General features: G+C 37.8%; 1 protein-coding gene across 1 annotated transcript in view; it reads right to left on the bottom strand.

Moving 5' to 3' along the window:
* Window positions 1-12,864, bottom strand: part of RASGRF2 (Ras protein specific guanine nucleotide releasing factor 2) — a 145,798-nt gene that overhangs the window by 11,056 nt on the left and 121,878 nt on the right. The window contains exons 19-22 of the mRNA XM_009281018.1: window positions 10,154-10,266; window positions 1,672-1,732; window positions 912-1,015; window positions 211-295 (exon numbers count right to left, since the gene is read on the bottom strand). Of these exons, the coding sequence (XP_009279293.1) occupies window positions 211-295; window positions 912-1,015; window positions 1,672-1,732; window positions 10,154-10,266 (363 nt within the window). The remainder of the gene's footprint in view (window positions 1-210; window positions 296-911; window positions 1,016-1,671; window positions 1,733-10,153; window positions 10,267-12,864) is intronic.

Here is a 12,864-nt window from a genome sequence, read left to right as displayed (position 1 = left end):
TTCCCATTGAAATGCTCAGTACCAATTCTTGAAAATGAGAATCTTCATGTGCTTTGATTTAAAAGGTTAATCACAAAAAGACTGTAACATTCAGTTACTACTAGATAAGAAGTTACATCACATTGTAAAAAAAAAGATATTCTTGTTGCAGAGGTCATAGACAGTGTCAAAATAGTTCCTAGAAAGCAATCTATATTTAAGAGTACTTACATCATTAAAATGTTGACTAGTTTTCATAATATAGGGTGTTTTCTCATTTTTATCCACTTTCATCCAGCCCTGCCCAAGAAACTCTCTAGACATTGAGGGGAGAGAAAAAAAACAAACAAAAATGCCCTTAATATACACCGTACAGAGTGTCTGTCTGTAACCGTAGCTTAACGGGATTTCAAGTATACCTCATTTTGTTAGAACCTAGTAACACAGCTTTACACTAATTTCAGCATTTCACTGTACCATTTTTAATGCTGTCTGAAGCAGTAAATACTATAAAGAAAATTTATTTTTCTTTTAATCCCCTCTCCCAATCCCCCCATCCAATTTTCAGCATTGTGACCCTATCTGAAATTGGTCTTGTCAGCTTACGTGGTTATATCCATGTTAAACTGCTGTATGAATGAAGCTGATTTGACACTCTCTCCCTAGAGACTCAGCACTTCCAGACTATATTCACCCTTCACTAGTCCAGAGCCTCAGATCACAGATTTTTTTTCCTAGCTAAGAACTCAGTCTTTCAAAATGTGATCAAACTACAAGGGAGTCAGAGGCAATGATACAAACAGCCGAAGGACATTATCCTGTTATGTATGCAAACCTTTTTGTCAGTAGCATGAATTAGTGTAGTGCCTAACATTGCCAGTCAGTAACTCATCCACCGTACTCACTTCAGTCACTCGTAGGAGAACACTTACTCATACGGTATGCTTCGGAAAACTACGTGATCTAAGAGAGTTATTTGCTCTGCAAGCTCCATGGCCGACAAAGTCTCAAAGCACTCTGGTTTTGGACAATCTGACTGCAAAAATAAGGAGAACACTTAATGATCTCTTTTTGCACCAAAGGACATTTCAAAGAACAGTGTATTAAGAACTTCATAAGGACTTTCAACACAGAGTTGTAATTAACTTCTTTGCTACAAAGAAATAAGAATTAAGAAAAATTGCTAACAACATAAGGGTAAACATCAGGCTGGAAACTCATAGGAAAACAGGCACATACCAAGTCATGAGTAAGTACGTCAAGTCTGTATTCTGCGTTACTTTCCACATAACCACTCTGCACCCAGTTCATTGCCCACACTCTTCTTTGGATTAATGCAATGCACTTATGAGATGGAGGTGACTACAGTTGGAGGATGGGCATTGCCAGTCAAGGCCAGCTATGGTTCTGATGGCAGCTGAGATGGCAGACACTCATCATTTCATATATATTAATATCTTTCCTTTTTTTTTTTCCATCGTGATTTAAATCCAAATCCTAAAGTTTTGACCTGTTCATCTTTGATACGGGCTCCAAATTCTTACTTTCTCTAAACTGAAATGTACATTCCTGATATAAAAGAACAGTATTTCTGTCCAGAGTTGTAAAGTTGCAGTTGTGCTATGTTTTATTGACTTAAACCCACAACCTTTCTATAGGAGTATTTATGTTTAAATTTCAAGATGAACTTACCATCTGAATGATGTCCTCTATTTTTAAATGGGTATCATCTTGATCATCCTGAGAAAGAGCCCTGAAAAATTAAGTAGCAGAACATCCTTTATAAATAAAGTCTATGGTTGTTATGAGAAAACCTTATCACAGATAGGCATTCATGTTTATCTAAAATAAATCCTAAGACTGCAGTTGATGATGTAAAGAAAAAAAAATCTGGTACCTAAAATCTAATGTCTTGTTTTAAGTAAAAGCGTACAAAATGGTACAACATCAGAGTCACGTAAGGTAAAATGATGGTCACGGAGGCTTAACATCTCTGAGCTAAGAACAGCATATACTGTAGAATGGTCAATGACAATAACTATTGTACTTATTTGCTGATTATAGCGATAAGGTTTCTACATCTATGCCACTTTGACTTTAGTGCAAAGAAGTTTGGTGGACAAAGGAAAATTCCCTTTTCAAGAACTGGACTGGCAACACAAAAACACAACACAATAACAATATTATTTAATCAAAAGCTCTCTATCCTGAATAGCCCTAGGAAACCTAAAGGTGGAAAATTACATCTCAAGCCTTTTCTCTGATTTTTAAACTACCGTGCTAAATGATATTTTGGGGAAATGTTTGAAAAAACAACATTTGAGAAGTGAAGAAAAGACAGCAAAATAGGCATGCATAAAAGAGTGATTCACTGGGAAGTGTTCTTGTTTATTGGCACTACACTGTCCTATTCAATATTCCACACAAAGAGCTGTGAGTGTGGAAATAGACAACAAACTGCTAGCAGATTTTACTTGTAGCAAGTACATGATTTGTTTTCAGTAATACAAGTGTTAATCCATGCTTCCAATTCTGCTATAGAAAACCTGTGATTATTTATATACTACCCTGATGTAGTGTCTTGGCACATAATTCTAAGATCTTACCCCTTCATTTGGAAAATACAGACTCAAAGAAACCTTGAATAGACTGGCTTTGTACAATATAGGAAAGAGAAGATTTAGGGAGAAAGAACAGTATGTCAGTACATAAAAGACTGCCTATAAAGACACCAATGATATGGCAAGAAGTCACTGGACCGATTCGCATCAGGGGAGATTTAGTTTCAACATTAAGTTCACTTTTCCAATTCCAAGTATAAGTGAGCACTGAAACAGGCTTTCTGCAGAAGTTGTAGAATACTCATCAGCTGAATTTTCAAGGAAAGTTTAGATGACCATTTTCAAAGAAGATCCAGTTCTACTGATCATTCCAGAAAGCATAGCAGGTATTTTCTCATGGTCCCTCCAATTCTTTATTTTTGCACTCTGCAGTAACAGACTTTCCGTGTACCAGCTGGGGAAAGGGTTAAAAGAAAAGAATTACATTGCCTGGAGACTTTAGCTATGAGTGTAAGATACGGAATTTGTACTATGTGGGTGGGGAGGAAGTGTTAATGCTTAGTACACTAGGTTCTTCTGTTGTGGGTTGCTGTTGTTTCCTTTTGGTTTGCCAAGTTGGAGGGCTAGGTTAAAATCAAATGCAGATTCACAAAGGACCTACAAAACCTCCTTGCCTTCATTTTCAGCCTATCAAATCCACACAAAATGCCCCTTTCTTCATAGGAGTTGGAAACACTTTATGTCTGATGGGCAAGCTGTGCCAAGTCTTGAATGTCTACTTCTTCAGGAAAACCCTAGGCTTCTTCTCCAGATAATAAGTGTGCGGCCTCAGTAACTGTAAATACACTGGCAATCTGTCTTTCCTGAGCAGCTTATTTTGTGCTGTATCTCATGACTGATTGCCTGCAGAAAGGTATTGTTCACTGTAGACAAGAGCATGAGCTTCCTGGCAATAAAAGAAAGAGAGGACTTGCCCTTCTGCCCCAAGTATTCTCAGTAATCTTGTAAACTCATCATTTGAGTTCCTTACGTATAACTTTATATTGCCTGGAGTTCTCATCTTTGATACAGAAATGATTGTATTTGCTTAATACAAAATAAAACAGGAAACATGAGATTCTTAAAAGGCTAAAAATACCTAACTTTTCTCCATCTTTGCTTCCTGATACTCTCTAACATGACATCTCACATTTTATGTAGACTTCCAATCCCTCATTCTAAAGAGGTTACTGGTGCTTTTTCTCTAACACGGTGGTCCCATTAAAAAAATTCTCCTTTTATCCATAATTGCTCTACATTTAAACCTGCAGAGGACAACACATCTCTAGACTGGATAAAGCTACTCTTTGATAGCATCAATAGTAGCTTCCACTTCAGTCTGCACTGTTGTCAGCTTTGGGATACCTAGTTTTAAGAGAGATCTAGGAAGATATGTTGAGCTGGTCAGTTCTGCTTGGGGAGTTACCGTTGCACTCCTTGGAGAGCCTCCTGGAAGCTGGGTAAGAAGCACAGGTAAATGTGAAAACAGTTATGAGACAAAGCAAAGGTAAGGAGAGATTCTGCCGGACTGTTTAACAGTATCCCTCTCAGGGAGGACTGAATGGGGTGACACCTCCATCGTTACCCTTACAAATGAAGGAAGTAAATATACAATAAATGATTTTCTAATTCTTAGAGTCAGCAGCTAAGATTAGACCTCTCTCTCACTTAAGCTATTCTTCATGCTTGACCAGTCCAAATATTAAAATAATTTTCTAGTAGAAAATATTAACATCTGTCTCCTCATTCCTTTATGGTATATAAAATATTTTAAAAGCTGAGGTAAATTATAGAGCCTGAAATGTATTGTCTGGTGAGATCATACAAGGCAGAAAATTGGTCATCCATCAAATTTTGACCTCTGCATATTCCTGGATTTCATTTACATTTATTCTGAGGAAGAAGAAGGAGGAATTGTTTCTTGAACCACCCTTTTTTTCTCCAGATAGGACTATTTATCGAAGTTATTCACTGCTGTTCAGTCTGAACTTTACATCTTCCTGCTTCACCATCAATGAAATTTTACCTAGATTTCAGGGGTTAGTAAATAAGGCTGATAAAATCTCAAGCAAAACATACTTCAGTAGGTTTGCATAGCTTTCAGAACAGATATTGATAAAAAGAAAAAGCAGCTTTTTTACCCTGCAGAGAAACCCTGTCAGTCCATTCAACAAAAATCTTATCACGCAAGGAATACCAGCTGTTCTGTTTGATGACTCAAGAAGGCATGAAGCAGCTCAGTATCTCTCATAAACACTTTCCTTGCCATTCATATTCTACACAGAGTCTTTCCCAGAGCTGACCATATCATCTTTGGAATACAAACCAACCTTTCCTCCTCCTCTAATCTCTGCTGACAAAGGGACTGATTTTCCAAGAAATTTATATGCACATATGTGCACATACACTCAAAGGCTAGGTCAGTTTGTAAAAAGAGATATTTGTACCAAATATCCTTCAAGGAGATGGTCCATGGAATATACCCATACGTAGGCTCAGAAAGCATGAACTTTCTTAAACGAGTGTTTGAACAATGAATTTATGATAAGAAATGCTTTTCCTAACTGCGCTCTGAATTCCTCTATTTTTCAGAGTCAAGAATAGACTATGAAAACTGAAATGTGGGGAAGCCAGGACCTACAGTGAGGGTTGACTGGCAAACCGGAATTCTGATAGACTACATGTTTTGATATGGCAAGGCCTTTAAGATATAAAAGCCTGCAGCAAGCACCTCTTCAGAACAACTAAAAAGCCTATTTTATGACACTCACCTAGCAATTGGGTGAATGACTATTATCATGAGGGGCATGTCAACTGGCTCACCCCTCCTTCCTATTTTCATCCTGTCGCAGGGAAGCCTTTTGAATGAAAGTTTCATCAGAACTTCCAGTTATGACAAATCTGTGCTTCCACGTAAAAAAGAACGCTGTCAAAAGTCTTCAAACAAATTGATTTCTAATAACAGTAAAAAAGCTCTTCAGTTCTAGGTGGGTAATTTATATCCATCCTCTATGTAGTATTAGACAAATGCCCTCCATCTAGAAGAAAACCAGAAAGATAACATCCTTCCAAAGAGATGAGTATGTAGTGGTGATGGACAGAGTAGCATTTCTCCAAACGAGACATTTCTCCAAACCATTCACGTGAACCAAAAGAGGAACACAATACCTGGGGGCACCTCTACACACTTCTACAACAAGAAAGACTCTAGATCTTTAGGACATCCAGGGTGGGATTCACATCCTCCGCAAGTCACTGCCTGTGTTCTGTAATTGTCTGAGAAAGGAAGGTGTCTTCTATGATCTCTGGAGGAACAGTCACGATGCCTAATTTTAGACAATTTTGGTGGACAGAATCTCCTTCGTGATAGGCAGTTACCTTGGAAGGAGTGCTTCATTAGCTGTCTACAGTTTGTTTCATGGTTAGGTGCTTCAGTTAGACACAGTGGGTCCCACCAAAGAATTTTTTCTCAGTCAATGCAGAGAGGAAGTCCCTTTCCTCTCACCCTGTCATTATAACCTATGGATGGTTCAAGGAACTCAAGAAATAACTTTATTCCATTACAGGCCTTCTCTTAACATTCAGAACATTGACTGTAATCCGCCATGTTGGCAAATGATAGAAAATCTGTAATCTGATGCAGAAAAAAAGAAAACAATGATACATTGGTGTAGAACATGGTGCCTCTTCACAATGTCTCAGTGCAGTATGGGAGCATTTGCTTGAAGCTTAGCAGTTGCTGGTCAAGAGGAACATAGTCTTTGTTGTCCCTGCTACAATAAATAGTAATCTTCAGAGACAAGTAACAGAGAAAACTCTCCCAGCTTAGGGAAGAGCGTGTTCAATGTTTGCTTTGACCTACTTCCACAACCAGCCATAGCACCATGGGAGGCATCAGGCAAGAATGTCAGGGAAAGAACCATTTCCGTGTCACCATGTCCTCTTTTTGCACCAGAAGCAGTATCTTTGTTTTTAGTGCAAATATAGAAAAAACTTTGTTCTTCTGGCACTAGAAACCTGGTTACCAACTGGGTTCATACAATTGTATTGTCAGATAGGAGGCAGGCATGTGGATATTGTCTCTTCTGCCTCTGTTGGTTTCTCATTCTTCATGAAATCAGCTCCAGAATTGAGCAAGGACCTTTTCAACCTGCCAGAAAAGCTAAACCCTCCTGATAGAAACTATTCCTCAGTTTTATATTTTGAATTATTAAAAAGTAAAGTTTTTAAAGAACAGTCTGGAGTTGGTTCCACCTCTGAATCCACTAACAAGATAAGTGGAGGACCAGAGGGACTCCTGCTTCCCGCCCCAATAGCTGAGACTGTTCCTGAGGCAGCCAGAATGGTGTGTTCACAGTCTCCATGTGACAGCTGGTCACTGCTTAGGACTAGCAACTTGATCAGTTTTTTTAAAGCTTATAAATATTCCTAATGTGCAATAAAAATGAAGGCTTTTGGAAGAGTAAAGGAACGCGCACCCCTGTGTCATTACCACAGATCTGTAGTTACACACAAACAACTCCATTCAACTGCAGATTATTTCTTAAATCCTGTAATTTCCTCTTCTCAGTTAACTATATAGCGTTGCTGAGAATAAATCTTCAGGAATAACTACAGTGCTTTTTGAAAGCTTGGAAACTACTCTTAATTACCAGACAACCCATTTTCCTGAGGCGATTTAAGAACTAGAGCTCCTCCTTTCAGCAAAAGGATGAGATATATGACACATTTGTGTATTTCATCCCAGCTGAATGATTTTTTGTCCAAAATCAGAATTGTGCCGATATACTCCTTCTCACAAGGTTACTGAAGCAGTTCCCATTCCCGGAGAATTAATTTCTCCTTACCAACTAACTGTTAATGCATTTGACATGCCTGGCAAGTAACTGCCTCCTGTGTGGCTGGAGAACAAGCCCAGAAGCTTCAGATTACAGTTTGGCTCAGCGTAAGACTTTGGGACAGTTTGTTTTATGTGATAACATTTTTAACTTGGAGACTATATCCTGATGTCCTGTTGACTGCAGCTTAACCACAGTTTAAATTATGAAAGTTGTATTTATGCAACAGCTTCTATCTGAAAGTTTACTTATGCAACAACTTCTATTTGAAAGTTTATGGGTGGTTTGTGTATATAATAAACACATGGATAGGACATAGGAGTAATTTCAGCTGCTACTGAAATATGGTTGCTACAGAAAATGGAACACAGCAGTTTTCTGAAACCTTGGGACAGCAATACTGTGTCACTGATGCTTACGGGACTTAGTGTTGAAATAGTATTGAAATTGAATTAGTATTGAAATATTCGACATAACGCATTGTCCAGCATGCATATACACCAGCAGCATTGGCAGTCTTGAAAAGCAGTAACGGATTTTTGATAACCAATGTTAGCCATGGCTTAAATTTCATGCCTCATTTTGAAGGAAAGTGGGACATCCATGCAGCATTCAGTCAAAAGGACTAGTCCTGCATGCTGAGCCACCAATGGCTCTTTTTTCAGTGCTAGTTTGTGGGATGTAACCAAGTACTTATGGTTTGGTATGACCCAATCTATAATCAAACTATGTTTGAAAAATCTGGCAGGATTAGGGTATATAGCTGCAAACCCTGATGAAAGATGGCTTGGCTGAGGACCATATCTCAGGAAATCTTCATTCTCTACCTGTTTGCAACAGAAAATCCCACTGAGAACTTGGACAGGTAATTTTATTCATGCTTTACTTGCCTGCTTGTAAAGTGCCATAATACTTTCCAGAAATACTGTGGGGATAACGGCTATGAAAGAAGGATTTTAAAAAATGCAATCTGTTTCTACAGAATATTTTAAATGAGATGATTTTTAATTAACTTTTATTTCCATTGCGATGCATACATTTTTTCATTTTTACTAGAATTTTATTTTTGAGTATTGTTTTATTTCACTACTCCTTCCTTTTGCTTTTTATTTTCCCCTTTTCTCAGTTTTTAAAAAATTTAACTTTTTCAGAATTTTCACTTCTTACAGAATTTAACCTTTTTTTTTCTTTTTTGCAAAAGAAATATACACTGTGCTCAGATGTATATACAGTGTGCTCAGATACTAAAGTAGTAAGTGCTAGAAGGAAAGAGAGGACAAACAATACTTACCATTTCATAGAACAGCAGTAAAAGGATGCAAACTGGGGCAACTCACAGTTTACACATAATTACCAAGGTCCCATTTTTTGATGCAACAGCTAATGGAAATTGGCTAATTGGAAACTGGATACAGCTAACAAACTTGTATGTTAAAGGCCTATAAATCTATTCCACTACTTTGCCAGAAAGCCAATCCAGTTCCACTACTTTGCCAGAAACAGCCAATCCAGGTTTATTTTCTCCTATTTTCTTAAAAGCTAAAGGTCTTAAGGTAATTTTTCTGCCTGAGAGCAATCTGACAGAACCTTTGCTGTCACACGTATTATTAAACCCCATTATCCTAATCCTTTTTGCTCTTCTTGCTTGCTGTTTCTTCCAAGGAAATACATGAAACAAACTTACTATTTTTACTTTGAATAACAGTACATGCAGTATAATTTAAAAGGTTTATTTTTATTTATGTAAAAATTAAGTAGGAACCCATTGACATGAAGTGCTTTTATTAAGAACTTGTCTTCATTTCTTATCCTTTGTTTGACTTTTTTCCCTCCAGGTCAACAACTTTCTCCTCATTCTTCTGACATTCTTTTTCATGTAAGTATCTGATGGGGAAACCTGTCAAATGGTCTTAGAAAATTCAGACACACTGCATTTATTGCACCCTTATTGACTTTCCAGCAGAATACTTACAAAAATACTAACAAAGCGCGTCATAGATTTATCTGTGTTTTTATGTTGTATCTTATTTTAACAACTGCCTAGTCTTTAAATGTTTACTGCTCCTTAGTAATGTAGAACAACTTACATGAAAATAATTTACTATAAAATATTCACACTTAGTAGACAAAATTATTTTCACTGATAAATGCATATAAAGATTTGTCTCTTTGGCATGACTAGACACTCAATTCTGTAATACCTAAGTAACAAACTATGGTGTTCTGACCCTAATTTAAATAGTCCTGGTTATGCAGAAGCTTAAAGGTCTTTTATTTCATGGCACAAAGCAAGAATTCCTCCCTGTAAGCTACTCAAAGAACTTTGGACATGGTGTCAACACAAGGGAAGGTGCAAGCATGGTCTTGTTAGGATGTCATGATACGTTAGGCTATCATCAGCCTCTCATGAGCTTAGCAGAGTGGGTGGCTCATTATTGAGATACGAGCTCCTCAGGTATGATAGTGAGTGGTCTTGTTGCTTTACTGGGCAGCATTTTTCCCTGCTGCATAAAGACTGAACCTATGGCTGCCAGCTGTTCTCCAGCAAAATTTTCTAATACAGGTATTTTTATGAATGAACTTAAAACACACTCTCTTTTATAGCTAATGAAACACCTAGTAATCCTCCAAAATTAAATACTCCGGAGAAAAACCAAACCCTGTGAACTCTATGATACATGATCCCCTATTTCACATGCTATAGTTAACATACTAAATTATTAGAAAGATATTTACCTCAGTATATTCGCAGTAGCTTTCCTTTCTTGTGGTAGAAGGTCAGGGTCTCTCAAAACTTCTTCCAGCAAATTTAACACATTCATTTTCAGCTCATTGTTCAGCTCAAAATCCTACAAAGGAAAACAATTTTACTTCCTTTTGTTTTGACAATGTTGATCAAATAACTGAATGGATATACTTTTGTGAGTTTTGCCTATTTTTTTCTTTTTTTTTTTGCTATTAGGTTTGAAAATATTTAGAAAACTTGGAAAGCTGTTGCAGTGAACAGGCTAGAAAAGTGGGAGCCTGAAAGGCTGTAATTTATCTCCTTTTCTGACCTTTATCTTCTGTGTGCAAATGGGCATATCACTTAACTTTTCTCTTCTGAAGTAAGAACCGCATCTCATGAATACCCACAAAATGCCTTATCCTCTCTTCTCCTGTGATGTCTATAAAAGCGGAAAAACAGTTTAATTGCAATACTGAGACCACTGCCTAGCGAGGCTGGACACTGTTTTGTTTTCACTGTTTTCTTGAGTTTCTCTGTTTATCTGTTTTCCACTCCGGCATTTCTTATCTCATACTGACCCTTTTGGAAAGGTCTGCTTTTTGTTCCACATAGTGGAGTACTCAACCTAATAAGCTCGATAAATCAGACTAGTGCTCTCTGGCACTGCACGTAAGAGCTTCAGCATTTTAATTATTTCTGAGGCAGACTGATATCTGACACAGGAAAACCCAACAACCATTTCTATTGATCTCGGATATTGGACAAAATCAAAGAATAGAACAATGTACGAACTTTAAGGTGGGAACTTAGAGGAGTAGACTCCAAAAATGCTTTTATTGAGCTCAAAGCTAGCATTTCAGTAAGAAAATTAAACCCAAAACCTTCAGTCATCTAGTGCATCATAGATCTTCCTTGGTAACCCACAGTTACTTGCAAGCAAGACCATGTTTGTGGCAAGCCCTGCTTGTTTCCATGGGAACGGAAGCCACACAGTTATTGAAACTGGGAAATGTTAATTTTTCCAAAGAATCAGCTACAACCCTTTCTGTTGCGACAGGGTCCTAAATGGACAGAATTTCTGGAGATACGTGTCTCTGAGAAGAACCACTCCTGGTGAAGACACATGTCCTCACACCATGCGTTTCACTTGAGGGGACGCGGGAGCATCAGAGCGCACCAAAGTCACAAAGGAAGGTGATGCTTAGTTTGGAAAAGGGATGAAATACTTAAGACGAGGAGGAGGATGCACGTTCATTAAAGAAAGTGGTGTCACAGCCACGCTTACAGCACTTTTTGAGAAAGCTTATTGCTCAAAATGTCAGCGCTTAGAAATACCCTGCTGTCACCCACGAGCAATGCGCTAGGCATTTCCCTCCTGTTAAAAGCATCCCTTTTTACCCTTCAAAAGTCTTCTCAACTTGGCCAGAGCTAATTCATACTTTGAAACCAGCCAGTATCTGTGTCTTAGTTTTTTGTGATGTCTGTCCATATTAGAGGATGTTGGAGAACAGGAAGCTGTGCAGTATTAGGCTTTGAATCGTTACATATGCCTCAAAATCTAGCAAAAAAATAGTTCCAGGTACTGCATTGTTTTTGTTTTATAAAATGAGTTTTCTGCAGCCATTGTCCAAAATGCATCCTTTAGGAACTCTTTTAGCCTGTTTGCAAAAGAAGACAGAGATTTTTATTTATTTATTTAGGGTATGGAAATGGGCCTAATCATTGAAAGCATGAGGAATGTAACTAAACTACATGAGAGTATGTTTGCTCCAGTGCTTTTTAAAAGAAAACCATTTGGAGTATGAAACTATCAAAATTTAGCTAAAGAAGAAACCTTGAGTCTGCACAAGTTTAAGCAACCAGTGTAATTAATAATAGTATTGTCTGTCCCATAGTTTGATGGTGGCCATTCTATAAAAGAAGCTGGGTATCTTTGCTAGTCATGCTGCAAAAATATCATCAATGAACAGAGAAGGTATCCAAGAGCTGACAAACCTAACATCCTCATTTAGCATGTTGGGTAAAATTCTCACCTGCCACTGTAAATGGGCATATCTCAACAACATGATCATGATTTTACCTCCATGTATGTTTTTCTTATATTGGTTGATTATTTTCATTACAGGATAATTTTTCTCAAGAAGTCTTGCTTTATTGGAACTAAATTTATCACTAAAAAGAGTCTATATTTTAAGTTATTTAATTTGTGAATCAGGATGGGGAAACCTCACCTATGAATATCAGACTCAGCAAAACCTAAGTACTTTCAGTTTTGCATGTTTACAAGCTAATTCTTGTAAGTAATGAGAATTAATACATTGTAAGTTAACAGCAAAACATGTTTGTTGAGGAGTAATCTCCACAAGATAGTAGTTCTGGAATCGCTGGAAAAACTGATACTGGTAAGCTATATGAACACTTCGTTCCTAGGGTTAGAGCGATCTCCCACTTCAATTACACTGGCTTTGGAAGAAACTTCACGGTGGAAAAATCCACTTCTCTAACCTCAGAAAAATGAGAAGTCCTAGACCCTTTATTAGCGTAGCCAGCCCAAACTATCGTGGATGATAGGGACTGATTAGGTATTATAGACAGAGGATGCTTTGGTTTGTGTGACCCCTTCAGTCCCAGCTGCTGTCACACCTCCACACCAGCCCGACCGCAGCTAGATGTCACTTCACAGCACAGCCTTCCCACAGGACAGACCTTGCCCTATGTC

Source organism: Aptenodytes forsteri, unplaced genomic scaffold, assembly GCF_000699145.1.
Source record: "Aptenodytes forsteri isolate BGI_AS27 unplaced genomic scaffold, ASM69914v1 Scaffold388, whole genome shotgun sequence".
NCBI lineage: Eukaryota > Metazoa > Chordata > Aves > Sphenisciformes > Spheniscidae > Aptenodytes > Aptenodytes forsteri.
Note: the sequence above shows the minus strand (reverse complement) of the source record. Positions and strands in the feature narration are given on the sequence as shown.